This window comes from Lepisma saccharinum, chromosome 1 (genome assembly GCF_977018435.1).
Source record: "Lepisma saccharinum chromosome 1, izLepSacc3.1, whole genome shotgun sequence".
Lineage (NCBI taxonomy): Eukaryota > Metazoa > Arthropoda > Insecta > Zygentoma > Lepismatidae > Lepisma > Lepisma saccharinum.
The window spans coordinates 65,532,010-65,548,925 of NC_139229.1; the positions used below are offsets into that span (position 1 = coordinate 65,532,010).

Genomic DNA, 16,916 nt, shown 5'->3' on the forward strand with positions numbered 1-16,916 from the left:
GCGATTTGAAACACAAAATCTTCCTCCCGTGGCACCAGTGAGAAAGGATTTTTCTTTACAGTAACACATGTGTAAATGTTCGTAAAATATTTTGCATATATTGCACATGTAGGTTAGTTACACTCATTTCGTTTCCAAAACTAGTGATTACTTATGATTTGGTTCAATGTATGCTTTCGTAGTTAGGTTAGGCAGGCCAGGTTTGGTTCTCTTAGCATTATAAAAAAATTACCTAAATTCATTTTTACTAAGGTTCCGATTTACTTCTACATTAATTCCCACTGGTCTACGATACTTACAGTCCCTTGTCAATGGAAAATACATTGTCCTTGGGAAGCGTGCAAGCTTGCGTAAGGTAATTTTTAAGTTGTTTTTTCAACATAAATATTTTTAAAAAAAAATTCCAAAGAGTGCTAATTACTTTAAGAAAGGTTCAAATTTCGTGTGACAATGATTGCTAAAATTCTACGATAATTAGTCTTCCTGCTAAGAGAATTTTTAAAAAAATCATAGAATGATAGGAACCGTTACCTTAGGTTTCATCGCTTTAATATTTACACGCTTTTTTCCATCTCCTGTACATGTTGACAAAGTTTTAAATGCTAGAAGAAATAAACTTCATGCAGAAGCGAATAGGAGCGCGATAACTTGCAACTTTCTGCATTATAACATGCACAAATGAGCTTTTCCGAACTTCAAACAAACTTCAAGTCATTCCTACTGTTCTCGTTGGCTTCCTATCCTCCTGTGTAACTTATAAGTAACATTAAGTTACAAAATCGAACCTTTAATCTTTCAGACGTTTTTTTAACACATGTCCTTTTACTTAAATGAAGCAAAATACAGAATACGAAGACATGCTAGGAATTATTCTCCGTGGAAACTAACTTTATGGAAATTATTTTTACATAAAGAGCGAACAGAATTCATAAATAACTAACCTTTCAGGATATGACAGAACACGAACACAGCTCTGGATTCCTCTTCTGACAGTTTTTACAATAAAAATCTGCACAATAAGCCATTGTTTTATTTTTTGTTCTTCTACATCCTTATTAAAATAGTTAGTGTACGTCCATGACAGATCATATGGAACGATGTTACGTCATGTAGAAGTATTGACTTTAAAAATACGACTTTTCTTATACATGTTTAAGAAGGGAAAGGCATTTAATAAAATACAAAATCACGTACAAGTGATCATCATTGATTAATAGATACATAAACTAAATTTTTAATGAGAAAATTAGGATTTAACATCGATGGTAGTGCCGACTGGTAGCTGGTTAATTCATGCACGAACAAATGAATTCCGAAATTAACCTTGTTCGGATTTTTGCACCAGTGCGGGAGGCCTGACCAGATGGCTCTGCAGAATTTTCACGTTTTATCAATATCTACTTCTAATTGGAAGTCTTGTGTGGTGACAACCTAGCGATTAAAATAAGAGTGAAAATAACCGTTATGAAATCGTAGTGTGTTATTTTAACGAAGAAAAGTTTTCTACACCATGTGTGGAAATTTAGAAATCAGGTTAGTGCGAGAGTGATGTATTTGCGCATTTTTTTCAGTATCCGAAATTTCTTTATTTGATCGCAGGATAAACATTTCACAATTCATTATTTTTGTCACTGCATTTTTTTATTGTGGATGTAAATTGAATAAAAAAGCATGTTGCATGTCAACGTTGCTAGTATTTAACAAACAAATAAAATAACTCAATTTGCATAAATCCAGCAAGTAACGCATATTTCTGTCGTTTAATGTTCGCAAGAAATTGAATGAACGCGGGAGGAAATGTAAAGGGAAAGTAAAGTCAATTGTGATTTTATTTCATGGTGAGGAACTGGTGACGCTCCCTATACCCGCTAGAAAGTGGAAAATTAAGTTTGTGTTTGAACGTTTTCTGTTATTTTTATCTCGCGGACATAGCAAAGTAATGGATGGTTTTGTGTGGTACAATTTTATGACGTCATTACGTGGTTGCTGGTATTAACATGCGCGTGCGCACGGAGGGGGTGCACGGGGGAGGCAAATCCCCCCCTAATCATGGACGTCCGCAGATTTTTTCACGGAGGGACGAGGAAGGTATTTTTTCATGGTGCATATTACCACGATTACACTGCTTGCTGCTCAAAAAACACCTCATGAATTTGAAATTATAGCATTCCTGCATCCCCATTATAAAAATGAATGTAAATTACTATGACTGAAATCAAATTATACGTGTGAAATATATACTTTTAGATTGACATTCGTGTTCTAAAGGGGAGATGTTGCCATCCTTGCCCCCCCTTCCAGACGTCCATGCCCCTATTTTCACCTAGAAATTTAGGATAGAGGAATCTTATCGCCGTTATTAAACGATATTATACTCTTAAAGAAAATGAAGTATGATGAAAGTTCAAACCAACTACGAGGGGAGGGGTGCAGTGGTGCAACTACAGGGTAGCAGAGGGCATTGCCTCCCCAACCTTGGACGGAAATCAATTTTAAAGGGGCAAACATGGAAGTAACGGAAATCATGACTAGTAGAATCTAACAGTAGCAGGACAAAAGGATTAGTTAGTTTTCTGTCTCTCTTATTTCTTCCAGACGGCCAAGAGCGCCTGCAGGGGAGGGGGCACAGAACTGCAATTGCCCCCCTCGATTAAAAATTTTATACAAATAAAAATAGCTACATTTCGTAAAATTTCCTTGCAGTCTTGTCAAGTTCAGAGCCGTAGCTAGGGGTCGGCGGGAGTTGGCCCTGGACGCCGAACGGTCTAAATGAAAAAAAAATATGTAAAAGAGAATGTCATGGCGCTCCATGAAAATTTTGCATCATATTACATCAACATTGTTTTCATTTTGCAAAAGTTTGGATCTGAAAATTTTCTTGCTCGCTTCGCTTGCAATTTCTTTTATCTTTCTCTTAAATGCGTGAACAATTGTTTGGAGGAAAAGGACCGCGCACATTTGAGAGACATTTATATCATTTTTGCTGTTGGTTTGTTATGGGGCGTATGAATTGATTATGTATGTATGTAGCCTATGTGTGTGTGTGTGGGGGGGGGGTTATATATACACGCACGCATCAATGCAATTAAATTAGTTTTCTCTTTCCAAACTGAACTTTCATCAAAGCTTTTGCCCCCCCCCCCACCTAGTTAGAGGGTCTGCGCACGCCTATGGGTATTAATTGTGCGTTTTTGTTAGGGTACAGTGTTAGGTTGAATGCTGTTACAATTTGCAAATGTTTTATTGCTGTGTGTGTGTCCACACAACAATATTTTGTTTAAAAATTACGAAAGTGCTCCAGAGATACGACGAATTGGTCGAACTCTAGTCACACTGATATTAACGCGTTCATGGCTATCGTGCAAACGTAACAGGAAATGCAAATTGCTAAGGTATGTATGTGCATTTGTTGACTGCTTTTATTTTATACGCGATTTGTTTTGTTTGATTAGGAATGTTATATTTAATGGTGTTAGTAGTGTTAAATTTGATGCTGATATAGTAATCATACGCTTTTGTTAGGTTTAAAGCTGATAGAATTACAAGCGTGTTTTTTACTTACCTATGTGTGGGCAAATAACGATATATTTTTAAAAAAAGAAGTTAACGGGTCTATATTCAGGTAAAATCTTGTAACACCCAGTCCGTAACCTGTTATCTCAAATCCTATAAGCCGACCTCCGTGGAGGAGTGGATAGCACAGCGCGCTATGACGCCAGGGACCCCGGGTTCGAATCCCGCCATGGGTGTTCTTTGTGAGTATCATCAATATCAACACTCATCTCCGCGATTAGCCAAAAGTGGCACAAAATACAAAATTAGCCTCTGCAATGGAGTAGGCGGCGTCCAGGTTCTAACCATGAATTCATCCTTGCGTTTGTCCATCATACGTCGTTTCGTCGCGATTAACGTAAAATGTAGAAAAACGACGAAAGGATCCGAAATACAAAAGAAAGAAAGAAAAGAATTAAAGAAGGCTACGAAAATATGACATTGCCATATCTCGAACTACTCGTAACCGTCGGATTTCAACGCTTTTAGCATAGCTTACTTAATCACTAGTCCTTTGCGTAACTAAGGTCGTGCTATCGGCCCGAGTCCACGACGCAAGAATATATTTGATTATTTACTTTTCTCTTCTGTCACTTTTGGCTAATCGCGAAGATGATGATGATGATTGATGATCACCTATACCCAGGCCAGGATTCGAACCCGGGACCCCTGGCGTCGTAGCTCTCTATGAAAACCTCTCCGCCACGGAGGTCGACAAAAAATAAAAATAAATTATTGTACTATCTGTTACTTGTTGTAATTAAGAGTTTTTCTCTAACGTGCTGTGGTGTAGCATTTTAATGCCAGTTCAGCTAAGATGATGTGGTGGAACACGCTAATCAGCATCGCTAAAAAAAAGGACACAACCGGAAGCTTGAACCCTTTGTGTACCAGCAGGGCACGAGATGGCTAGTGCGTGACTAACTGCGTAATGCAGTGTCATACTTCCGGACGTAAAGAAAAACTGAAAGCAAGCATGTGAACCTCCATGTTTTTTGAAAAGTCCCAGAGAAACGCATTTTTGCTGGTGTTTAAAATTCACACCAATGCATTTTGCTATTGAGGTCGGCCTGTCTTACGAATGATGACCATTTGGAGTGGAATGATATTGACCGAGACTCGCACGCCCCGCCTTTCGTGTTGAGAAAGAAAGAAAAAAACTTGTGTTAGGGGGAATTCCCGGTTTATCATAAAGCCTAAGCTAGATGCGACCCACCGAAAGCAATACAGTAAAAGCGAAAACTGAAGTTCTGGAGCGTTCAGGAGGAAGTGAACAGGGGAGGGTCACGCCCTCGAAATGTTATATTTTATAAACTTAATTGCATTCCAATTAAAAACATTGGATTAATTGTTGTAGATGCCTTACGATTATCAAAAAATCGTCAGAATTGAAAATAGAAGCAGTGTGCGTGTGTAGATATGGCGGCGAAATGCATTTCTCGGGTGGGGGGGGGGGGATGCACGTCTCGTCTCCTGCACATTCTACTTCCGCATGAAGTCTCATGGTTCTGGAAGGAGTGTTGCACGCACGCACACACACACACACGCACACACCAGAGGCGCAACCACGAATTTTTGTCAGGGGGGGGCAACTACCAGGATAAACGTACCAACAACAATAATGACTACTATTATTATTATAGTAGTAGTATCTGAAACGTTATTACCCTCATAAATGAAGCAAAGAGGGGGTAGAAGTCGATGCTAAAGAACTTGGTTGGAACAAACGATTTGAAATATTTTTTCAACACCGTCAATTTCACATTAGCTAATAATGGAAAACAAGCACACAAACTGTATTTTTGAATGGCAGAAAATGAATGATAAATGCATTCCATAGATAATAATTTTTGTACATATAACATGTATAACTTTTATGTCTTACACATATGCAACATGGAGCGACATAAAATAAGAAAATATATATGCAACATGCTAATTTAATCGTATACGTATTGAAAGTTTATTCAATACATATATGCAACACATTATTCAAATACATTACATTACAGAAAACAATTATATTTAGATCCAATTTTTGCAATTTGTAAGAATATTGATTTAATAGGGCACAAATAATTTCACTGGACGCCATGGCATTCTCTCTTATACAACCTTTTCCATTTAGATCGCTCGGCATCTGTGTCCGACTCACGCTGCCCCTTAGCTAAGGTTCTGAACTTGATGAAACCGAGAAAAGAAGGTTTTGCGAGTGAAGCGAGCAAGAAAATTTTAGGAAATGTATTTTAATTTGCATAAAATTTGAAATCGAAGGGAGCAATTTCTCTTCTGTACCCCCCTTGCAGGTGCCATTTGTCATCAATATTTGCACCCCCTTGCCCCTCTATTTGCCCCCAGGCCTCCCCGATAGCACAGTGGTAGAGTCGTCGCCTTGTAAGCAAGGGGTCCCTGGTTCTATACCCGGTGGAGGCACAAGTGGTTCGGATCCCACTTTAAACTGTAGGTCCAGTCCCAATTAGCCTTACTGTGCATAAAGTGGACTTAAAACAACAAATCAACCAACCAACCCTATTTGCCCCTAATAGGATGCCAAAGCATTCTCTCTTTCACAACGTTTTTTTCATTTAGATATTTCGGCGCCCATGACTGACTTGAGCCACCACCTAGCTACGGCTCTGAACTTGACGAAAGTGAGAAAAGCAGGGCTTGCGAGCAAGAAAATTTTACCCAATGTACTTTTAATTGCATACAATTTTAAATCGAATGGGGCAATTCTCCTCTGTGCCCCCCTTTAGGTGTCCTCAGCTGTCAATTCTTCCCCCCCCAGATTTGACTTCCATCGAAGGTTGGAGGGGGCAGTGCCCCCCCCTGTGGTTGCACCACTGGCACACACACACACACACATATATAACATATTCACTCCGACCACCTTTACGTTCATGGTTGGCCCTACCGATTAGGGTGGAGGCTGAACGAACCCGAGCTAACCTATGAGCGGCCTTTTGGTACTATGGATTCTCTTGTTCCATGCACATTTAGTGCATGTTTGACACCAAAGTCGTAAAAGAAAGCCCTTTGCGGCCGAAACAACGGGAACAAACAGCCCCAAATGCTGTATTACCTTCCATCAATATATGCGAAGCTTTGCTTTCAAATGCCAGTGAAATTCGTTTCACCAGGCGCGGATCCACGTGGAGGCCGATATGGGTGATCGCCCCTACCAACGGCAATGTTTTTGAATAAGTAAATATGCCTAGTATTTTTGAACACTTAGATTTGAATTTGAATGTTATTTTCTTCCGTTGACCCTTGATTAAAAGGGCATGGATAACGTCAAGATACATAATGAAATAATATTTAGTGTAGTAGCCACATCATAACAAAAAAGAAGAAACATTGTGTAGTACATTACATCACTACACCAAAGTAAAAATTGAAAAATACACATTACACTACAATAAAAATAAAATCACATTATCATTGTTGCATGATTGAAATAAGAATAGTGGCTGTGATGGCTCAGTCGGTAACATGTCTGACTACCATGCTCAAGGTCCCAGGTTTGATCCCCGGCCGGTTCAAATCGGAACTTTTCTAACGTTGGAAGCGGCCCCGGCACCCACCCAGCGTCGAATGACATGTGTACCTGGGGGAAACTCTGGGTTGTAAAGGCGGTCGGGGGCGTGATGCTGTTCACATCACACCCACTCATGACAGGATCAAGGAAGTGTGGGGCGTTACCCCCACACCCCCTATACGCCTTCATGGCATGGTGCTAAGCACAGGGGAGCACTTTACCTTTTACCTTTTTTTTTTTAAATAGGAATACAATTAAAATACATATTGTTTAGTACATTGGCCTTGTATTGTCTTGTTCCATAAATTCTGCGAGACTGTAGAGAGCTCTCTCTGTCAAATATTTTTTTATTGTTTGTATTTGTTTATTTTTTGGAGATATCAGTTTTATGTTATGAGGCAGCTGGTTGTAGTATATTTTCTTGGCATTCATTGGTGATTGTTTTGAGATATTGAGCCTGTGTTGATTCTGGTAATAATTATCTTTTCTTCTTGTATTGTGGTTGTATATTAGATTATTTTTAGTCATGCTTTTAGTATTTAGAACAAACGTTATAACCTTATAGATGTTTAGGGAGGATATTGTCATTATTTGTTTTTCCCCGAATAACTCTTTGCAAGATTCCCTACAGCCTAGTTTGTACATTATTCTAAGTGCTCTCTTTTGAAGTCTCAGTATTCTGACAGTATTATTATAAGCTGATCCACCCCACGCTATTATGCCATATTCAACATAGGGGTAAATTAGTCCATAATATATGCATTTGTTAATTTCTGTTAAATTATATTCATCCATTTATTTTAGCAGGTAGATATAGATTAGATGATAGTTTACTGCAGATGTTGTTAATTTGTTCTTCCCACGTTAATTTTTGATCTAGTGTTATTCCCAAAAACTTTACTGAAGATACAGTTTCTATGAGCACATTGTCTATGCATAGTGTTTGTGACTCAAAATCCATGTTTCAGATTGTATTGAATATCATAAATTTTGTTTTATTGTTGTTTATTATTAATCCATGTGAAGTTAAGTATTGTGCCAGTTGGTTTATGGTGATAAAAGTGTTTATTTCAAGCTTCCTAGGGTCGATACCTGTGGCAAGAATGGTTGTGTCATCTGCATAGGTGACAATTTTTGTTCTATATTTTATCACCAAGTTTAACAGGCTATTTTAAGTTTGAGTTAAGCTCATTTTGTGGTCATGATGGCTAATCGGAACCGGACCTACAGTTTTAATTTGGATCCGAACTACAATGCCTCAAAAATTGATCAAAACCGAGACCTATTGAGATAATAGGTTTTTGCTTTTTTTTTTTGTTTACTCATTTTATTCCTCATGTCTGATAGTTCAGTTTACTATGGCAATGGAAAGAATTATGATAACACACAATAATAATCATCTATTGCAGTCTTGAACCCTATAATTCCAAAGCACTACTCACTCTAGTCTCTAAAACATAGGGGCCAACGTAGTTCCTGTGTAAAGTACATCCGTTGTTTGTACAAAATACTGCAACTGTAATTTAGAATTTTTTCTCCGTGAGGTAAGGTACCTTACTGAAATTTGTCCCCTTCCAACTAACTTCTGGATCCATCACTGGTTGTCACAATTTTAAAACATGAAATTGATGTTAAATATGGTTTTATATTCGTATTTTAAGAATATTCATTATTATTTTTCATTCCATGACTTTTATGTATTTCTTTACCCTCCAGGGAGAGTTGATATCCTTATCATGAGTCACATGCTGACTGCCTTTCTCCAGAGCTGCTGTTTGCAGGAACATTGTTGGAAAAATTTCCATGTGAAATCACCCACCTTGCAAATGGGTTCCCAACTGGTGATTGATAGGTGCATTTCACAAAAAGTGGACCTACTCCATGTAAATAACAAATGAGTCAATCTGGAAATTATAATTGTTTTTAATTGCATTAAGGTTTAAATGTTCGTGAATTAATATAATTTGCATATTTTGTCAACAAAAAATATTAGCATCTGTAGCCCATATGCTTTACAGACAAATGAAGTCGAACTTTGCTACAGTTTTAGTGTGTCACACACATAGCATATTTTCGTTGACACTTTTTAAGCAACCAGGCTATGCCATCGGATTCAAGTTGTTGTTTTTTTTTCATTTGTTGGAAAACACCGCAAAGTACTTCAAAATTCTATGAAATCTGTTCATTATGAATATTTTAATCCAGTCGCATGTCTAGAACTTTACGTACATTTTATATGTGAATGTCAGACATGTAACTCTGGAATGCCCCAATAATCCTTTTATTTTTTATTTTAAAGAAAAAAGAATTTTCAGTGGATCTTTTGCCAATGAAAAAAAATGTATTATCCTTTGAGCAAAGGGGTAATTACAGTGCAGTATGTCCGCAGTCAACTTCAATTTTTTCCTTTTTCTTTTCTTCCCTGTTACTTATTAATTCGGTATTCCCATAATTTTCAATTTGTAAAAACATAGCAAATCCAGAATTCTTTAGTTGAAACTTGAGGTGAATTTTCATTAAGAATTTTTTTTGTTTTTGCGAGAGTAGTTTACATTTTTTATTTTAAAGTAATTTAAGTTATATTCCTAACAGTGTGATAATTTGTTGTGACCTTACCTGTAAATGTTACAAAACATGAAAAATATGTAGCTCATAGTTTTTTCACCCATGTTGTCAAGGAGAAAGTGGACAATTCTTCACCATCCATACCTATTTTTAACCCTTCCTCCATCCTCCTCTTTTCATTCTTAGCAGTGTGGAGGAGAAACCCTTCAAGTAAATGTGTGCTTGTTTCTGAAAAGAGAAAATCACTTTAAAAATTTTAATGCATAATACAAGGATTTTAGTAATTTAATTTTGTTTTTGCAGGCTTGTTACTCTGGCATTTGCTGGTTCACTTGGTATGACGTTAGTGATACTGGGTTGTGCTCTTCCAGAATATAAGTAAGTGCTTAATGCTATTAGGAACTTAATTTATGTGCATGTTTGTTATCATTGTTCTAATTATTATCAACAAAATTTATTTGACAGCTAGCTAATGATGAAAATTATACAGAACTTCATTCAATTTAATAACTTTAATATTGTTATACTAATAATATTATTATAATTAAAAATTCAATTTTATATTTCTGTTCTTTGTAAATTAAGGCCTCTTTATGATATTTATGTACAGGGCTGTCTGTATTTTAATGCTAAGCATGTTGATCATATTAAATGCTGACTTTTTATTCTTGAAATGGTCACATTTTCACTGTAGATTGTGAGAAGTATTAATTTAGATTGTGAGAAGTGTTAATTTTTGCATCGCAATGTATTGATAATTATATTTTGTGTAAACTATTTGTAATTATGCCCCTCTGTATTCAGAGTTGACAGTGATTTCCTCCAGGTAGATCACCACAGAGTGCAGTGTCTCCAACTTCACAAAAAGTTTCTCTACTTCCAATTTTAAACATGCAGATTCGTAAATATTCTGTAAAATTATTTCTCATATTTGAGTCTTTCATTTTGTTTTCATTTGGTGTGTTGGATGAATATATTTTCTGACTTCATGTCATAAGCAATAATGTAAATCTTTCTTCACTGTGTTTGTCATCTAGTAAAGAAACCCATAGTAAAGTAGGCTGTTTGGTGCTAGTGTTCAGGAGATTCCTAAAAATGGGTTCCTTGATTAAATTATCCTTTTTTCTTCTTCTAATTGTGCCTGTATCGAGATGGAATGCCAACAATGTACTGAACTTAAACTCTACAACAAATAGTTCTCATTGACCGATTGTTTGATTGGGTGTTTTAAGTCCACTTTATGCACATGAAGAGTTTGGTTTTAAGTCCACTTTATGCACTGCATCAATTGTGTACCTAGCATGCAACCTTTTTATTACAAGGTGATGATTAATTTACCTCTACACCATCGGGGGAGGCTCTCGTAATGCATTGAAATTCTAGTATGTCATACCTTCATACCTATATATTGTATGTAATCAGGGTGACTACTCACCGGGAATTCCTTGAATTTCGGGAATTATGCGTGAATTATTGGTTCTGGGAATTCTACATGAATTCTGCTTGAATTTTTATCTGTAGACATGAAAAGAAAGCTTCGTGGAAAAAAAAAAAACTCTCAATCCGTTTCCTTTGCATACAATCTAAGATACCTTGAAATTGATTGGGTAAATTTAAGTGTGAAATTCTTTTACAGTTAACATTTTTCGTAGGTTCGTATAGCTCATAATATTTGAGACTTGTGTTTGTAGATGTATTTCGAGTTTGAGTGTATGAAATGATAAATGTACACTGCGCACAATTAAATATTCAAACATACACAATAGGGCTGTATACCATTTAATTGAATTCAATTAAAGTTTTGGATACGCTGAACTCATACAGACCCTTTATATTGTTAATATATTTGTGTATGTCTATGTGTGGGTGGTAATATGCAAGGTTGAAGTAAAAAGAAATCATCTGCTTGTACTCTTGAATTTTTGGAAATTTCGTTTTGAAAACCGGGAATTATACTTGAATTTTATCATAGTTCTAGAGTGATGACCCTGGTAATGTATTCATGTAAGACTGCTGTAATAAGGTATTATGCTGTTCACAGCAGTATAAGTATATAATAATAAAAATATTCATAATAATAAAGTAAATCAATAATGAAACAGAATTGAAATATCATGCCTGATTGTTGAGAAATGATGTGTGTTTCTTTATTATTTGCATAGTTTAAAGTAATTAATATTCAATTTTTCTTGTATGTTGTAGAGTTTTGTTTTAAGTCCACTTTATACACAGAAAGGCTAATTGAGACTGGGTCTACAATTTAGAGTGGAATCTGAGCCACTATGTACCTCCACCAGGTATGGAACTTGGGATCCATTGATTACAAGTTGACAACGTTATCACTACACCATTGAATATATGCATATATTGATGTAATCAGGGTGGCGACAGACCTGGAAAACCGGGAAAAGTCAGGGAATTTGAGGTCAAAAAAGTCAGAGAAATGTCAGGGAATTGTGTCTTGATTGACCTTTTTTTTAAAGATATTGTTATGGAACTCTGCACGGGAACAGGAAATCTTGTTGCTAAGTTTCAGCCTCAACTTTTAGGCCCCTTTTATGCACAACACAACCACAGCGCCAGAAACCAGTGATGGCAGGAGGGGAGAGAGAGAGAGAGAGAGAGAGACAGTGAGAAATTTCCGGAGGGGCAGAAAATTGTGTTAAGCCTCTAAAAATTACGTGGAAAATGCATTGAATTATCATTTTTGCTTGTCCGTATGGGAGTAGTAAGGGGACAGAATGGACAACGTATGGGAGTAGTAAGGGAACAGAATGGACAACGTATGGGAGTAGTAAGGGGACAGAATGGACAATGCATGGAGGGTAGGGGATGGGAGCGGGTGGCGCCGTCCGATAGTTGTCAGACATAGTAGTAAGGCATTTTGTTGCACAAACTGAGGGAACATGGAAACAAATAGGCCCCATTGATACATAAGATTTTTGTCGAATATTGCCACCCGACAAAGTATCTCACTACAACAAGCGACAGAATTTGTATGCATGGCACTCATATGGAATTGATTTTTGTTGGATGTCTTCGGACTGCAATATGCAACAAAAATCGAATGCATAAACAAGAAGAGCTTTAGACTGCAAATATGCTGCTGGAATTTTATTACTCCTCTGGCTCACTTCACCTTATTTAATGTAGCAGTGCTTACGAAGGTTTTCTTTCATCATCCTGATTACTTGTTTCGCACAAGTTAACATATTTTACAATGACATTGCAGTATTCTTAGATATCAAGAAGAATCCAACAAAACGGGATATACACTATGGGGAAGAAAGTCATTGGACACTACATGTCAGCGGAATAAAGTACCTCAATAGGAGGTCGGTCTGCCTTTGGCAGCGATAACAGCAGCCCCTCGTCGTGGTAAACTGGCCACAATGTCTTGTAGTACACCGAGTGGGATATTTCACCATTCCTCCTGCAGTACAGTCACCAACCCTGGAAGTGTAGAAGGGCGAGACGATCGTGACCTCAATCGGCGCTCCAGTTTGTCCCATAGATGTTCGATAGGGTTGAGGTCAGGGCTCTGAGCAGGCCAATCCAGTCGGGTGACATTATTTTCTGCATACCACTCCATGGTAGCCCTGGAAACATGACAAGTTGCATTATCATCCTGGAACACACATTCGTAGTTTCCATAGAAACGCCACAACGTGGGGAGCATGAAGTTATCGAGAATATGTCGGTAGGACGCAGACGTCATGTGGCCATACACCGGTACCAGTGAACCCACTCCATGCCAGCTGAAACAGCCCCCAGAACATGATGCCGTCACCACCATATTTCACTGTGGACACTACACACTCGGGTAACAGACATTCTCTGGGTAATCGCCATACCCACACTCTCCCATCTGATCGAAACCGTGTGAAGCATGATTCATCGATCCATAGGACCTTCTGCCATTGCTCCACCGTCCAGTTTCTCCGCTCTTTACACCAGCGTAGTCTCTGCTGTTTATTCTTTTATCAGGGGTTTGTGGGCAGCGGCTTGACCATGATAACCGAGTACATGGGCCTCCTTGCGAAGTGTCTTGGTCGAAACAGTCAAATTGGTCGCACTTTGAAACTCTTCTGCAATCGAATTTATCGGACGGGTCCTGTTTTTCCGAATCTCCCTCTTCAGCACTCTCCTGTCCCGGTCGTCCAATTTCGTTGGTCTTCCACTTCGTGGTGCATTGCTACAGTGTCCCTTTTCCTTCTACTTCTTGATGACAAAGGCTACAGTTGATTTCGGGACCTGTCGGGCATCAGCTATGCTACATATACTCATACCTTCTATGGAGCAGCCTACTATGATCCCTCTTTCAAACATGCTGAGCTCTTTCCTGTCCATCATTTTATCAGCGAATGATCTGAGAAGCCTCCTGCTGCCGTATATATACCCATCTGTACTCTCTTTTCCATGAGGAGTTTGTTTCAGAGTTGAAACCGGGGTCTCCAATGACTTTCTTCCACATAGTGTATATTGAATACTATCATGAAGAAGTGAAACATTAGTGTATATTGAATACTATCATGAAGAAGTGAAACATAAATCTGCATTGGTGAACATTATAAAAATTGGCAAGTGCATGCTCCCAACTTCAAATTTACTGCAACACTAGTATTGCAATGAAATTAACGGCACACTCTGTCCTGTCTTTATAAACTCATGAGAGATGGTCATTAATCTCATTCAATCATAAAAGCAAAGCACTTTCTTCTGGAATTGACTTTTCTCTGTCAGCTCTGCTAAATTTTCACTTTCCATCTACTGACTTATACGAGGGGTGGCCAGAAAGTAATTTCCAATTAGTAGGGACATTGATTTTTCGTAAACTCGAAAACCGTGAAAATTGGTAATTGCTGCGAAGTTGTGTTTATGAATGTGCAGTGATGTCTGGACACATTTTTCACCCGTTCGAAATATCGAAATAATGAAATTTTGGCATAAAATGCAAATTGTTGGCATTTTTAACAATTTTTTTTTTAAAAAAAATGTCCTAAAACAACAAAAAAATTCAATGAAATCCAACATTCTTGTCTTTTCTAGTCCACGTTTGTGTACATAGAACTTGCAAGTTTTCCAACATTTTATTCAAGAGTAAACTATAATGCTTGTTATACATGGAATAATTTCGACAGCCACATTAAATCACGTATTTCCCACGGTTTTTTCAACTTCTATCAAAACCATTTGCATCACAGAGCAAAGTGGCAGGGTTCTAACAAGAGATCGAGTGCATATCTACCGTCACACGAGAGCCGCATCTTCAGTATTTGTCGCACCAGATGTGTTTTGCATTACGAAAGTAAGTGCGCACCATTGGCATTGTCGAGCGAGAAATAATGGAGCTCAGTCATTAGGGCGTCTGACTACCATGCAAGAGACCCAGAGTCAATCCCCTGCAGGGGAGAACCAGGATCTTTTCCACCTATTCAAACTGCTGCGGTGCCCACCCAGCGTCATATCAAGCGGGTACCTGTAGGAAACTTTGAGGGATAAAGGTAGCCAGGAGTGTGGTGCTGATCACATCACCCCCACCTTCAGCCGTGATCAAGAAAGTGTAGGGTCCTAACTCCACACTCCTATACACCTTCATGGCAAAGTGCAGGGGAGCGAGCACTTTACTTTTACTTTTATTTCCTCAAAAATCTGTTCCAACATATCAAACTATCACGAAAATACGTAGACCATGTGACCTACAATTTAAAATAATAGTTTAAAAGCACAATGGAGTATTAAGTTTTGATATATTTGGCAGAAAAATGTTCTAAAACAGAAACGTGAATTTTGGGAAACGTAACACTAACAAGTTAAAAAAAGATGATGCCAATTTTTGGTACCATAATATTTCGGTATCTGTCACATTAGATTGATTGATTTAAATTTCTTGGGTGTGTCACCACTTACGGTCATTATGCATCCTTCAGTATGTATGGGGAAAATTCCATTATCTAGAACCCTTACCTTAAAATTATAAAGGGGGTATGGAAAATAACTTTCTCAAAATAACTGTCAAGATATCAAACTCTCACGAAGAGGCATAGGCCATATGACTTACAATTTGAAACAGTTGTTTAAAAACACCATGAAGGTATAATTTCAGATATTTGCCAGAAAATGTGCTAAAATGAAAATGTGAATTTTGGTAAAAATAACACCGAATAGTAAAAAATAAAAAAATAAAAAAATAACAAAAAATCAAGGTCCCTACTGATTAGGCATAAATAAAACAAGAATATCAGTTGTAATTTATTGCATTAGTAACAGAAAGTTCTAACCTAATTTTCGGCATAATCACCACCGTTGTTCTGGCATTTGTCGTAGCATGGCACTAAATTTTGTATACCCATGGCATATGTGTCTGACATCAAAGACTGTCTCTATCTCTATCTCTACCGCAGTGTAGCTGTCAAATCCTTGTCCTGCCAGAAACCTCTTCAGTTAAACAAAGAGATGAAAGTCGGTACATGCAAGGCCAGGGCTGTACAGAGAGTGGTTCAAGATCTCTCATGTGAAGTGATGCAAAGGGCCCGGGTGTACTCATCTGTATGTGGTTGTGCACATTCGATTGGCCTTCCGTGAATTGTCTGCACCATCGTCTGACTATACTATCACTCACGACGTCCGGTCTGCATACCTCACACAATTGCTGGTGGCTCTGTGCCAAATTCTGAGCGTGCAAGAATATGATCACTACACGTAGGCTACATTGCAGTTGGTGGGAAACTGTATGAGAGCTGTTTAACCTAGAACTGTCCTAAAACGGCTGCATTCCAACTGTACCAGATTACAACTACATGCCACTTCTTCCTGCCAGCATGTGGGTGTGTTGCTCTGCGACAACGAGTGCTGTGTATAGGCACCATTGGAGCTTTTTTCAGGATGCCCCTCATATATGAACTTTCAGAACCTGGTATTAGCAGAGTGTTTCTGTTTTAATGTGTGGTTAGCTAAATCAGGTACCTATAAAATGCAATTCTATAAATTCCTTGCATTAAATTTCTAATACCTACATACCCTTTTTTGTCAGCAATAATGGTATAACTGCAGGTCGTCAGTTTCACAGTACTTCACTTGGATATACTGTACTGAAGCAGAAATCCCATTGATAATGTAAGGAAATATGACACTTTCTTTTGTACAATTCAATTGTTTCACTTATATGCAAGAGTTAAGTTGTTTGCTTTACAGAGACGAGAGAAGTAGCTTCATGCATGGAAAAAAGAGTTCTTGCAAGCAGAGGGTTCCAAACCTCAGT

The 16,916-nt window shown here is 37.9% G+C and overlaps 1 protein-coding gene across 1 annotated transcript in view; it reads left to right on the top strand.

Moving 5' to 3' along the window:
• Positions 1–1,424: 1,424 nt before the first annotated feature.
• Positions 1,425–16,916, top strand: part of LOC145996018 (leptin receptor gene-related protein) — a 36,960-nt gene continuing 21,468 nt past the window's right edge. The window contains exons 1-2 of the mRNA XM_083132191.1: positions 1,425–1,533; positions 9,959–10,033. Coding sequence (XP_082988317.1) covers positions 1,511–1,533; positions 9,959–10,033 — 98 coding nt within the window. The 5' untranslated portion in view covers positions 1,425–1,510. The remainder of the gene's footprint in view (positions 1,534–9,958; positions 10,034–16,916) is intronic.